Here is a 13,574-nt window from a genome sequence, read left to right as displayed (position 1 = left end):
TAGATTGGAAAAGACCTTTAAGATCATCGAGTCCAACTGTTAACCTCACAGTGCCAAGGACACCACTAAACCATGTCCCTAAGTGCCACATCTACAAGTCTTTTAAATACCTCCAGGGATGGTGACTTAACCAGTTCCCTCGACAGCCTGTTCCAGTGGTTGGCAACCCTTTTGGTGAAGAAATTTTCTTAATATCCAATCTAAACCTTCCCTGGTGTACCTTGATGCCATTTCCTCTTGTCCTATCACTTGTTACTTAGGAGAAGAGACTGATCCCTGCCTCACTACAACCTCCTTTCAGGAAGCTCTAGAGAGCAATAAGGTCACTCCTGAGCATCTCTTCTCCAGACTAAACAAGCCCAGTTGCCTCAGCCAATCCTCATCAGACTTGTTCTCCAGGCTCTTCACCAGCTCCGTTGCCCATCTCTGGACCTGCTTCAGCACCCAGAACAGAACACAGTATTCAAGATGCAGCCTAAAATAAAACAAATGTTGGACATGGCCTAACAGCAGTCTCTGTAGCCTTCATCCCAACCCTTCCCTCTTTTTCTGGATTGTCTCTAGAAGCAAAGGAATTATTTCCTTGTTTTTACAAGAAATACTCATCAAGCTGTGGTTCAAACCCAGCTGGCAACTAAATACCATGCATTCACTTGCCCCCTCCCCCAGTGGGATGGGGAGGAAAATCAGAAAAAGGTAAAAGTGGGAAAACACAGGGGTTGTGATAAGGACAGTTTAATAATTGAAATAAAGCCAAATATCATAATAGCAATAGCTACAGTAATGAAAAGGGGCAGGGGAGGAATAAAACCCAAGAAACAGAAGTGATGCACAATATGGTTGCTCACCACCTGCTGCCCAATGCCCATTCCATCACCAAGCAGTGACTGGTCCCTTTCGGCCAATTTCCCCCAGTTTCTATACTGGGCATGACATGCTGTGGTATGGAATACTCCTTTGGCTAGTTTGGGTCAGGTGTCCTGTCTCTGCTTCCTCCTGGATTCCCGTCCCCTTCTCAGTGGCAGAGCATGAGACTGAAGAGTCCTTGATTGGGCAGCAACTAAAACCATTGGTGTGTTATCAGCATTCTTCTCATATGAAATCCAACAGCACTGTACCAGGTTCTGGGAAGAAAACTGACTCTATTCCTGCAAAAACTGGGATGCAAAGTGATTTTAATGCAAAAAAAGCCCAAAAAACAGAAAAGGCAAAGGGGTTCTGAGGATAAAATTATGTGAACTCTTATCTCAGGTACAAATAAGGGAATTTCTGCTCTTAACAGTGTGCACCGGGGGTCCTCACATATTCACATAGTCCTCACTGATCCATGAGCACAAATCCTGCAAATACTGTGTTTAGGACAACATCATGAATGGCTTTTCCATCCACAGAAGTTTTGTGGTTTTTTCATTTTGTATTTCACATCAGCTCTGTCTGGGTTTATCTCATTTGATGTTCTCAGAAAGCTCTTCCAAGATCCTGCTCCCCAGTAATGTTGCTAACAAATCAGAGACATGCAGTACTTTCCACTTAATTAGGAACAGAAAAACAACCCTCATTCGTGTAGTATCTAGCTTTTCATAAAGACTGGTGCTGAGCAGTTCATAGGGATGTTCAGGAAGGACTACAACAGGTATGCAGAGAATAACATATCCATAAAATGCACTTCCTCCTGATCTTTGTTTTTCAGTGACACATGGTCATTGCACAACAGCATTTGCAATTATCTTTTCTTTTAAAGAGGAAATTTGCAGCAACCTATGTGTGTTCTCTTCTATGCAAATCTGAGCTTCTTTTTGACTCTGTCACAAAATGGAATCTTTCAGCAGGGAGAAATCTTGCTGTTCTTACTGCCTGTTCTTTCTTTCCTTTAACTCTCCTTGGGACCCTATGCATATATTCCCTGTCACCAGCTAACTGTTCTTCATCTCTGAAATGTTAAATAACAGCATGGAGATGTACCTTTGTGGGGGCTGCTCTGCCAGCCAACCCACTCTTGTGAAATGAGGAGGATGCCACACCAGCGACCTGACTACCCAGAGATGAGCAGTACACTGAAAGCTAACATGGCAGGGCAGCCAAGTTGGCTGCAAACTACTCACAGCTTTATAACCTCTTTCAGGTTTGGGCTGGCCTACCAATTTATGCTGCATATTATGCCATATTTACAATACAAATGCTGCATTCTAGGGACTGCTCTTCTGCCACTGACCCCTTCTGTGGCCTTAACTAAATTGGTTTACCTCACTGTTTCTTTAACTGAATTGTGTTCTTGTGGAGTATGAGCCCTCTTTAATGTTTCAGTACCGTAACATTGACTCAATGAGGACTTTTAGCATTGTAATGTAATTAATAATAATGAAATGTAACTGTCTTAGAAGAAATAAGCAGTTTTAATTTTAGCAGCCTTTAGATGTTTTCCATTCCATGACGGTCTGAGAATTTGCCATGTTTTTTAGGAAAATAGAAATGGATTTGAAATGTCAGGCACTGGAAAATCAGAATAATGTACGCTTACACAAATGCTTTTAATATCACTTCACTCTTCATGCTCCTCTAGTCTGCTGGTTTTACACAAATCTAGTCCTATCTTTTTTTTTGCTACAAAATGAGCTATTAATAGAAGATGTTTTTACTGCTCCTCTGCACTAATCATTTATTTGCACACAAAGATTACTTACAGACTGTTCTCTTTTTATTTAGCTAGTTTGTTTTAAAAATCTAGCTGATTACATAAAAGAGACTGCTGCACCTTTTCAGATGCCTTTGACCTGTTTTCTGCAGACTGATATTGTGCTGTGGTCTCCAAAGTTCTGTAATTCATACGTTGGCTTTTCTATTATTGTTCTAACTTTGGTTGTTTATATTACCTTTCCAAAGCTACTGTTTCATTTGGCTTTCAGCAGGGGACACTTCAGCTTTTCAGAGTATCTTATCCACATTTTTACTAGGTTTCTGTTCTAATGTAATGTATTATTTTCCAAAGAAGAATACCACTGTGTCAGAATAGACATTTGAACTGACCAGGAAAACGATCACTGGGGTTATATTTGATCATTTCTACGATTCTATGTTTTCAGAGACTTTGTCAAGATAGATTTATGGTATGAGAAAATCTAAGTTCACCCACACTTCAGGAATTCAGCTTTCACTAAAGCACTGAATCACTTCTCCGTGTTCACATGTTCATTTTCTCCTGCCTTCCAAGTAAACGCATTGTTACACATATCTACAAAGAGGAGAATACAATAAGACAAGCTTTAGCCAGTAGTCACACTGATGAGATTATTTTGACCTGCCTTTAAAGTTTCTCATGTTAAGGACTGGAAAATAGTTAGGTCTTCTTAAAAGCCGAGGTCCAATACAATGTAATGGCAACTGTGAAACATAATGACTTCTCAAATAAGCTATTAAAACAGAGTTTAGTCTTTCACATACACAGAGGTCACCTGCCTTTAATTTTAAAAGCTCAAAGAATGTACAAATTGTGCAAGCTTGTAGTCCCTTGTTAATTATACTTTCTGTTTATATAGCAGCTCTATCTCAAAGCTCTCTCTAAACATTAAGGCTCCTAGCACTTCTTTTATGTAGGTATTATTATCCCTGTCATTAGCATTATCACATTTTCCATTTTATAGGTGGTAAATGAGCAAAATCACATTGTGAGTCAGTAGCTGAATTGGGAATAGAATATTGTAGTCCTGACTTTGTCCCTTGCTTTACTCACTCGCACAATTGTTATTTGTGGGATGAAGTGATAGAGATTGTGTTCAGTGTAAAATCTCATCAAATAGCAGGATTCTTTTGATTTGTATAGCTTTCATACTAATATTTCTCAGCTATTGGTGCGGCTTTAAGTAGCTAAAAAGAGATGCTGCCACCTTCCAATTAAATAAGCATCAATAAATTTTGTTTAATATGATACAATTTGCATAAGAGACTGGAACAGCTCAAATGAAGCTTAGTCTATCAAGCAATGAAGTATTTAGGTTGTGTCCTTTTCTGTCATAATAAAAATAATTATGGAAATCTATGGAGAAATGTACTTTTGTAAAGCAGCTCTTTTTTTAAGTGATAGCTGTTGTTAATTAGTCTTGTTTTTTTAATGTGGAAATACCATATGTGATGACTAAATTAAATTAAAGCCACTTGACAAATTATTATTTATTAATTTTTTTCTAGATCATAACAAATTCTGGCTGATATGAAACACACAAATGTGTTCAGTTGAAACACAATGACACCTTCATGAACTAGATAGATAACCTCATTTGCTCCCTTCCAAGGATTGTTTTAATCTGGAAAGGCAATCTAATCATTAGCTTCATTAGCTCAAACCTAGGTAGCTTAGCTTCAAGCCACTACCAGCATCCCATTCCTTTCTTTCTCTGTCATCAAATGTCATAAGAAATAGCAGAATAAAAACTAGAAATCTTTCCTTTCCTTTCCTTTCCTTTCCTTTCCTTTCCTTTCCTTTCCTTTCCTTTCCTTTCCTTCCTTTCCCTTCCCTTCCCCTCCCTTCCCTTCCCTTTTTTTCCTTTCTTTTCATTTTCTTTCCTTTCTTTTCTTTCATTTCCCTCTCTATTCTTCTTTTCATACAAAAAACTAAAGGAAATACAGCTTCTTATTCTATCTCATCTGTGTTTCTACATTTCCCCTCATTAGGACAACATCCTATTCTCCTAGTACCTGTCCCTAAGAGTTTCTGACATACTTTAACACACACTTTGTGGCAGATGTTCATCTCTTTCTCAAACTTATGGAGTAGACATGACAGGCTAGAAAGAACTGCATAGCAATGAAAGTGGCAGGTGATATGTGTATCTATATATAAGGAAATATTATAGCATTTCACATTTTTTTTTCATGCTATCACAGTTTACATAACTTTCAAATGTGCATTGTCATAAGGATTATTACATATCTCTCTATCTAGAACAACTGAAACTGCATTTGGTGTTAGGTCCTCACAAGCCTATGATTGAAATGAAAGGTGATGTTTTTACGCTGTGTAATTTTTTAGTTACATAATTCCAATTTCTCTCAATCTCCTCATTGTTATGTATTCCTCCCCAAATAAGTCTTATTTACAATTGTTACCTCTAGACTGTATCTTCTATGTTCTACCTGCTCGTCTTTGTTCTATAAAGTGCTTTGTCATGTTCATTTTTGCTTATGCTTTTGTTTTCAACTCTTCAGACTCAGTCTTCCCTTTGCTTTCCAAGATTCTCTTTTTCACATTGTTGCTACCCCAGCAAGACCCACAAAGATGGTAAGAGGTGGAATTAGCCAAGCTATACTTATGGGCCCTTCAAAGCAAGCAAAAATATTTGTATGATAGCAATGGTTTAGACAACTAGGTTTTAATTCTGAGCCATGAAAGTCAGAAGTAGGAAATAGTGCTAGGATTCCCCTAGCCCTGTATGCTACTGGCATGGCCTGAGTATACAGAGAAAAGTTACGGAGTCAATACTTTCTTTGAGTATGTGCAAAACAGCTAAAAAGCCCCCTGCTATCATGCAAGAACATCCAGATATGTTCTTGGAGGGCTTTAAAGGAGTAGTTGCTCTTGTTGAGTGTTTATTGCATTGGTATTTTCTTCTTATTTCCAGCTGCTGCTATAGTTGGTTTTATTTTATTTTGGAGAGAGCTTTATGTTCTCTCAGAGCATCTCCTAATAAAAATCAGATAATTCAGTTGCTTTCTCAAAGTGTTTTCAGTCTAATTTCAGACATGACATGGCAAAGAACATAACAAAACCTGGCAGGAGACAGAGAGAAAAACAAAAAGTTTAGTACTAAGATATTACGTGGTTCTCCATCAGAGTCTATTACACTCTGTGGTGAAGTAAGTTTAAAATGGAAGCACAGTAAACAACAGTGTCTTGCTGATATCACTGGGAAAATAAGCACTTCTAAGATGAAGTTATTTTTGTACAAACAGATTATTCACAAGCACATCCTACATGACATCAGGTAAATGCCAGGAATAATGAAATGAAAGCCTTGAGCTTGTTTGTCTCTCAGAACCTTTTCTCTTTTAAAAGCTGATCATATTATCACTTATATGATGGACGCCCCTCATCCCTTTTCAGCTGGGGCAGCTCCGTTTGCCATGTGGATTTTGGGGGAAAGAGAGGAAGAAACACCTGCTAGGGACTACTGCTGAAAGGTTCTTGATCCATCCAAGAAATAATTAGTGACATACCTAGTTTTACCTTTCCCTTGAGCAGGTGTTTGTATCCTGGGTTGGATCTGAATACAGGGCATGGCACCTTGCAGAATAATACCTTCACATTTCTGATCCTTAGTTTGAAAATATGAACATAAAGGAATGTTACGCTTATGAAGTTTGGGGATGATCCTGTATTAAAAATGAATATCCTCTTCCCCCTCCTCCAGTTTGCACCCTCAAAAGAAAAAAGCTGAAATGGTATAAATCTAGTAAGAATCAGTTTTATGGTTAAATAAAATTTCTAAAATTAATTCAAATTTCTGTAAGAGGAGTGGTACAGAAGGTGGTCACTTGTTAACACCTGGCTGCCAGCAGGGTGACAGACAAATCAGAACAGGGCTGTCCACAAAGGCTTCCAGCTATGCAACAACATGAGAAAAAGGTATTTCCAGCAGCTGGTATCAGGATTTCTTTTACTATTTCAATAGTGAGAAAGTGGGGATAAAACCAGGGGTCTCTTGAGTGCTTAGGGCCTAGGAAATAAGAGCAGCAAAGAATAATAATGAATGCTACTAACTTCCTTCTTCACACAGTAGTTGATAAAAAAAGGATTATAAAAGGCCCTGGGCAAAATCTGAGCTGTGTACTTCCCTGATGAACAGCACAGTGAGCCTGGACTTCACTGAGCATGGATTTTTTCTGGTACAACTAGAGGTAAATGGCTTTTTCATCCATTACACTTTCCCAGCTTTCTTAGATTTCCTCCCTGGAAGAAAGCCAGGATGTTACAGGTTGCGGGACAATTGTTATGTGTGTAGAATGAACAAGAAAATCTCCTGTCTTAGGCTGAGCCACGTGCCACCTTGTGATGAAAGACCCAGATTCAAGTCCCTTCTCTACCAGCCTCCTGTCTGCAGACAGCAGTCACCAGACTGCTATCTTAGAATCATAGAATCATAGAATAGTTAGGGTTGGAAAGGACCTTAAGATCATCGAGTTCCAATCCCCCTGCCATGGGCAGGGACACCTGAAACTAAAAGGGACACTCACACTTGTGAGGGACTTGTGTGCCCCTTTCGCACTGTTGCTGTTCCAGTTCATCTAAATATCCAGATAGATCACATAAGCAACCATCAGGACCACTCTCTTCCTAGCCTATAGGATAACCTATGGAAGGTGTGTTGTTTCTTTCTCTCCCTTGGAATTTCACTCTCATCACCCACTGGTGGGATGAGAGAGTGACCTAGCTCGCACAATGCAATGCAGGCTTGCGCAAACCCACCGTCCTCCAGGGCTGCATCTAACTCTGCCACAAACTGGATTTGACTGAACAAGAGCTTTACCCTGTATTAAAACCTGGAGTGAACAATATGTTGAATTAGCTCTGAAATGCATTCAATCTGCAGTAGGGGAAGCAAGTGAGGTGCTGCTAACATGAAATCGGATTTAAATGTGGATCATTACTTTTAAACCTCTCTCCAGTTTAACTAATCAATACAAGTTTGTTTTTTCTGTCTGTGATATCCACTAGTATGGTCAGCTTATGTTTCACCAACCACTAGCCATGTTCTCTATTTAAAAAACGTAATTAAAGCCTGCTTCTCTAAATTCTCTGAAAATTCTGTAAACTACTAAGAAGAGCAAAAAGATTAAATCTGAAAGGTCATTACACTGATTCTGACTTTCTGAAATGTATTGTCTAATGAAAAACTAAATAGAACTCTTACTATACAGTTACAGATAAAATCCTGCTCCTCTTTCCCCCCTTTGTATTAATTTTACCCAGATCTGCTACTCATTAGTAGATGCATGTATGTTGCAGCTTTAGAATTCTGTTGTTATAATTAAACTGAAGATCTGTGTACTGAGACAGGCATGAACAATGCTGCCTATTTATTTCTTTATAGTCTGGACCGATATTCTACTGGTGCCATTCAACACCCTCTTGAAATCACCAAAAGCTTAGTAACCTTCTTCAGTCAGCATCACATTATCCTTACATTTTTCTTCTCAACATCCCACATGGTAGGTTTCTCCTTTACCAGAATGAGAAAAGAATATTTTTCTAAAGTGAGAATAGAAATTGAATATGTAAAATTGTCCTTAAGCTTCATAAGGAATCATCTCCTGAGAATGAAGCAATTGCGAGCCCACATTGCTCTGACTAGCCTCTTCTAGAAGATGTAGGGAAAAGAGAGAAAGAAAAAGATTAACTGCTTCTGTGCTGATAGCCTGGAAAGCAGTGCTCTCAGCTATAGTCATTTCCCATCAAAATCTTTCAAAGACACTTCCAGAATCTCTGCCTGACCGGTGTTTACATGTGTAGGATCTTAGCTGACCTATGAGTGCTCATGAAATACAAATCTATTTTATTTGGTTTTAAAATTAATTCTATTTACAGCACTAGGGTTTCAGACCATGTTTAAATCACTGGGGTTCACCTATAGTAGTGGGAGTATGTAGTGTCCTAAAAGACTTCTACACAGATGGGCTTAATCCCATGGGGAGACTGCAAATACGAGAGTCATTGGCATTCATGAAGTACATGGTCTGTCTGGTGAATGATGACATCAGTCTCAGTGCAAAAGGGGTCATGCATTATTCTATACGCAATCAACTGCTAAATTTAAACAGCGGTGGGACAATACATTTTTTTCAAGAAGGGTCATTAGTAGCCAAGGGCCTGAACCATCAAACCTTTACTTACATGACCCATGTCTGCTCATACAGGTTATCTCATCTGGCAACTGCCTTGGCGAAAAAGACCCTTGCAATGCAGGGCTTGAAGAATCAGCATCTGATGGAACAACTTCTCTAATTAATAGATTAAAAATTATCCATGTACAGAAGGGGGATTTGCAAGTATGTAAGCTGGCTGCTTCTTAACAATGTGATTTCAGAGAAGACTGGGAGTTATCAAGGTTGTAATGAGTACAAACATTGTTGTAAAATACAAAAACTATCCCCTTAATATAATATCCTTTATCACGCAGCTCTCAATCCTACTCAAAGAAGAAACCTAACCTCCATACATGTCATTATGTTTATTTACTGTTGGAAAATGCACTGTAACTAACAAGCAATTTATTCTTGAAAGAGGGCACTCTTGAAGATACCATATCCTTTTCTGCTAAATAAAGGAAGGGTTTTTCATGACCACATTATCTACTAGAGATATATTCTTTATTATTTTTATTTTTATATTCAAATCTAATTATATCAGTTAATCATAGCAAGGAAATTATACACAGCTACTAGTCCATAGCAATACAGATTTTCTCCCCCCTGATTTCTAAAACTCCCTGTATTCTGATCATGGGTATTTGAATCTATATACTTTGGTTGGCTGGCAGCCAGTATGAACCATAATGCTGAGGTATATATAATTACAGTACAGTTATTTCCTCTCTTCTCCACAACGCTCCTCTTCTGACTGCCTCAGTCATTTAAAATTGTGAAATTAGTTGTAAGTAAGAGCAAGAACTACCTATGCTTTTCATAGCTATTGGATGAAGCAGAAATATTCAAAAATTGTACACGGTCACAGACAGAAAGAGGCTGAGACAGCAGGGAAAGAGTATGACTGAGGCCTCTTCCCTTCTCCATTCCCAGCACCCATCTTTCACTCCCTACCATTTAGGAAAAGCCTTGTACTTGGAATAAATATTCTACCAATACACATTTTTACTATTTGCTAATCCTGAAAGCAAGGAATAATGTGAGTGGCATTTTGAAAGTACCAAGTAAAACATACATGGATTCTCCTGGGCATTATAGCCCACTGGTCTGGGTGAAAGTGGATGAGCAGGGACAAGGGTGGGTAAGAGGCAGCTTGAGACAAATGATAAGATGGTCAAAGACAGCAGGTGAAAATAATACATGAAGATTTTTAAATTTATCCAAGGCAATTTAACTTTCAGTAGCTTTGTGTTTCCAACAGGTAAAACCTGAAGACATAGTAAAATATTCTGGCACAACTGAGTAGTCCTATTAACTTTTGCAGTAACCACATCACGAGTTAGCAAATTCTTTGGCTTTCAAGTTTATTCAATTTACAATTTGGTTATTTCTGCCATAAACAGGGCTAACATCCTAAGTTACTGTCATCCCTGTATTACAGCTGTCAATGCTGTTTTCTGTGCAAAAGGCTATTCTTACGGGGAAAGAAAGGGGGTGCAGACATAATGTCAGTGAGGATATGCAGATATGGCTGGTATGCAAGAGGGGGTATGCACGCGTGCAGGGAATGTGGCTGAGGTGTGTTTCGGGCAGTGATACTGGGTATGCACATGGGGTTGCTGAATGCAAGGAGCAATGGGTACACGAATGAGTAAGGGCTTGTCTTTCAGTTCTGGACTCAACTTTCCTCTCTGGGCAGCTCCTGCAGCACCCTCTAAAGCATCAGACCATGTCATTCTGGAGAGGGAGTAATGGGAATCTCTATTCCTTTGGTTTTAGAGGAAGCCTGAAGTTGCAAATGATCAGAAGTATCCCAGCTGGGTTGGACGTTGCTCATCCCCTGCAGTGTAAGTCTTTCTCCAGAACCGTCATAGAGTTAGTAGTGACTGGCCAAGTTTCACAGGCTGCAGTGTGTTTACCAGAGGCAAAAGCAGTACATAGGAATTCTATCTTCAAACAACAAAGTGCTTAAATGCTCAGCTTACCAGCTCCTACCACCTCTGAGACAGGTTCTTGGCTGTCATGGTCCACAGATCTGATACATCTTTGTTCTTGAAGGGTTTTCCAGTTCATGTCAGAGCTTGTCTTGTACAATTTTTCCTCCAGGCTTTTCAGGTGGCTTCAGGCCCCCAGAAAAGACTGGCACTTTCTATTGCTCCTTAAAGATCTGTTATTCATGTAGAGGTTTACAGTAACTGCTCCCTGCACACAACACGGGACTGAAGGAACCTTCTGGGCCACCAGGTCCTGTCCCATGTTGCTGTACACAACCACATCACTTTGTTCCTTTTGGCAATCTGAAGAGCTCCATCCTAAAGGTAATGATTATTTTTTGCACCATTATCTCTAGTGGAAGTATTTTTCAAATCACGAATTCTTTGATGTTTAGAAATTGTCCGATTTTTAGCTTAAATGTATTAATGGGCAGGTCATACCCGTTTGTTCTTGAAGAAACCAGCCGCAACACACATAGTCTTGGCAAGGCAAGTTTTCACAAGAGCTCCCGGTGATGTGTCACAACTTGGCACGGGCGCCTCGGCGTTTCTGCTCTCTCTGACTCCCACCAGCCCCGCTGGAAGCGTGGAAGAGAGCTGTGTGGTATCTGTGAGGAGCGGCGGGCGCTCCCGCGGCTGTGCGGGACCCTGGTGCGGGTGGGACGCGGTGCGATGGCGGTGGGTACACAGCACCCCGGGAGGAGAGGGCGCGGGGGTTGCGTGGCGAGAGGTGGTCGCTGGCGCCGCGGTGTGTGGAGGGGCACTCGGGGACAGGGGCTGGCTGGGGCCGGTGCTGGGGAAAGGGGCCCGGGCCTGTCCCAGCGCCTGGGAATGGGAAAGACCTGGAGCCAGGGGGAGGCTGCGGGCGGCAGCGGGTCCCTTGCCGCGCCCGTGGCTGCGGGTCCTAGGCGGGGCCGTACGGGCGCGGCGTGCCGCTGACGTCACCGGCTGGGGCGGCTGGCGGCTGCTGGCGGCGCTCCCCGAAGCGGCGGTGGCTCCGCTCTGCGCACTCACTCCGCGCTAGCGCAGCACACAGCGCCCGCGGCGTACGGGCGCTCCCTCCGCCCGCGCAGGTAAGGGGCTCTGGGGCGGAGGTCTCCGCCGGGGTTCGTGATTCCGGCAGCCGGGCCGCCGCTCTCTCCGTCCTTCCTTTCCTCCCTCCCTCTCTCTTTCTCCCCCTTCCCGCGGCAACTAGCTGGGGCGAGCGACCGGGCGGCGCTGCCCGGGATGCCGAGTGACTTGCGAAGTCGGTGTGGCGGCGCGATGCTCCGTCCCGGTTCCGCTGCCCTGCCGGTCCCGGTCCCGCTGCTTCCCCCCCCCCGCAAGGAGCCGGAGCCGCTCGTCGCGCTGCCTTGGCGGGCGCGGGGAGGAGGCTGCCGCAGCCGCCGGCGGGGTCCCGGAGAGCTGGGAGCTGCCCAGGGTGGGTTCCTCGGAGCGCTGATGTGTCCCGCTCCTTTGCAGGCTGCTCTGTCACTTCAGAGCGAGCGTGAGGCTGAGCCGGCAGCATCCCGGGCTTTCACAGCGAGCGCTCGCCTGCAGCCCGGCACCGGTCGAAATTCAGACGTCTTCGGAGAGGGGAGGAAGATCCTCATCTTCCGAAGCCTCCTCAATGAGTGCCAAGCTCTCCAAGGAGTTGAGGCTGTCGCTGCCACCTTGTCTCCTGAACAGAACATCTGCCACCTTAAACACCAGCAGCACCTGCATCACTCAAGTGGGTCAACTGTTCCAGTCGTTCTCATCCACCGTGGTTTTGATTGTCCTGGTCACCCTCATCTTCTGCCTGATCCTCCTCTCCCTCACCACCTTCCACATCCACAAGAGGAAGATGAAGAAGCGAAAAATGCAAAAGGCTCAGGAGGAGTATGAACGGGACCACTGCACCCGCAGCAGCAATAGCAGCAGCCGGAACCCTGGGACAGGGGTGCAGGGAGAGGCACCTCAAGGAAGAGACAGCCGGCTGGGAAGAACCCCCCAGGACTCGGAAATCCAGCGCCCCTCTCTCTCAGCAGCCCCAAGCTCTCAGCAAGCACGAGCTTGTTTGGACACAGCTGGTGCTGGGCTGCTGCAGACTGTGATTTTGTCATGATGATTTGGGGGAGACCTCACGAAGGCGCCGGTTGGTGTTTGTAAATACCTGAGTGATTATTCTAGCCTCTGAAGAAGAAAACATTGCTAATTAAAATTAACGAACAAGCCCATGATCCAAGCGCATGACAGATCACCTTGTGTTTCTCACTGACTGTGTGAGGAAAGGATGCTTCTTTTTACTGGAGAAGGAGCTGCACACAGCTCTAAATATCAAGTCATTCTCCTGGAGAAGAGGGTCAGGGATTTGTGTGTGGGGGGGGGTCCCTTTCCCCTGGACATCATTACCCTGAGGACCGGGAGAGTCCCACTCCCTTGGGATTTCCACTTTGCCCTGTGTCACCATTGCATGGTGTGGGTTGGGCATGAGTGCATGGTGTGGGGGGAGAGGCAGGTCCGGCAGGTGCCTTGGGATCTCCTGTCCTCTTGGAGCAGGGCAGGAGTCCGCCCTGGTCTCTGTCGTTTTGTGCTAGGACCTATGCCCCTGGCCCATCCCTCTCACTCCTTTCCAGGACTGGCTATTGTTTTGTGTAGAGATGGCCACCCCTAGTTGGGCTTAACTGCAAGTGCCCTCCAGCCCCACAGCCCTGTGCCCCAGCTGCAGTGCTGAGTATCCCGGTGCTGGAGGGCAATGGAGCCAGC

The 13,574-nt window shown here is 43.2% G+C and overlaps 1 protein-coding gene across 1 annotated transcript; it reads left to right on the top strand.

Annotated features, from left to right (window-relative positions):
* Positions 1 to 11,795: 11,795 nt before the first annotated feature.
* On the top strand, positions 11,796 to 13,181 carry CUNH11orf87 (chromosome unknown C11orf87 homolog). The gene is made up of 2 exons (XM_061457751.1): positions 11,796 to 11,920; positions 12,309 to 13,181. The coding sequence occupies exon 2, from the start codon at positions 12,457 to 12,459 to the stop codon at positions 12,931 to 12,933; it is 477 nt and encodes a 158-aa protein (XP_061313735.1). The 5' UTR covers positions 11,796 to 11,920; positions 12,309 to 12,456; the 3' UTR covers positions 12,934 to 13,181.
* The last annotated feature ends 393 nt before the right edge of the window (positions 13,182 to 13,574 follow it).

This window comes from Pezoporus flaviventris, unplaced genomic scaffold (assembly GCF_033815535.1).
Source record: "Pezoporus flaviventris isolate CSIRO_AGI_PZ_B2104156 unplaced genomic scaffold, CSIRO_AGI_Pfla_v1 ptg000025l, whole genome shotgun sequence".
NCBI classification, from domain to species: domain Eukaryota; kingdom Metazoa; phylum Chordata; class Aves; order Psittaciformes; family Psittacidae; genus Pezoporus; species Pezoporus flaviventris.
The sequence above is the reverse complement of the archived record's forward strand: the minus strand, read 5'-3'. Positions and strand labels throughout refer to the sequence as shown.

What these genes read in the sequence shown, in the direction of transcription:
- CUNH11orf87 (XM_061457751.1), top strand. Translation starts at nt 12,457, where the DNA reads ATGAGTGCCAAGCTCTCCAAGGAGTTGAGGCTGTCGCTGCCACCTTGT.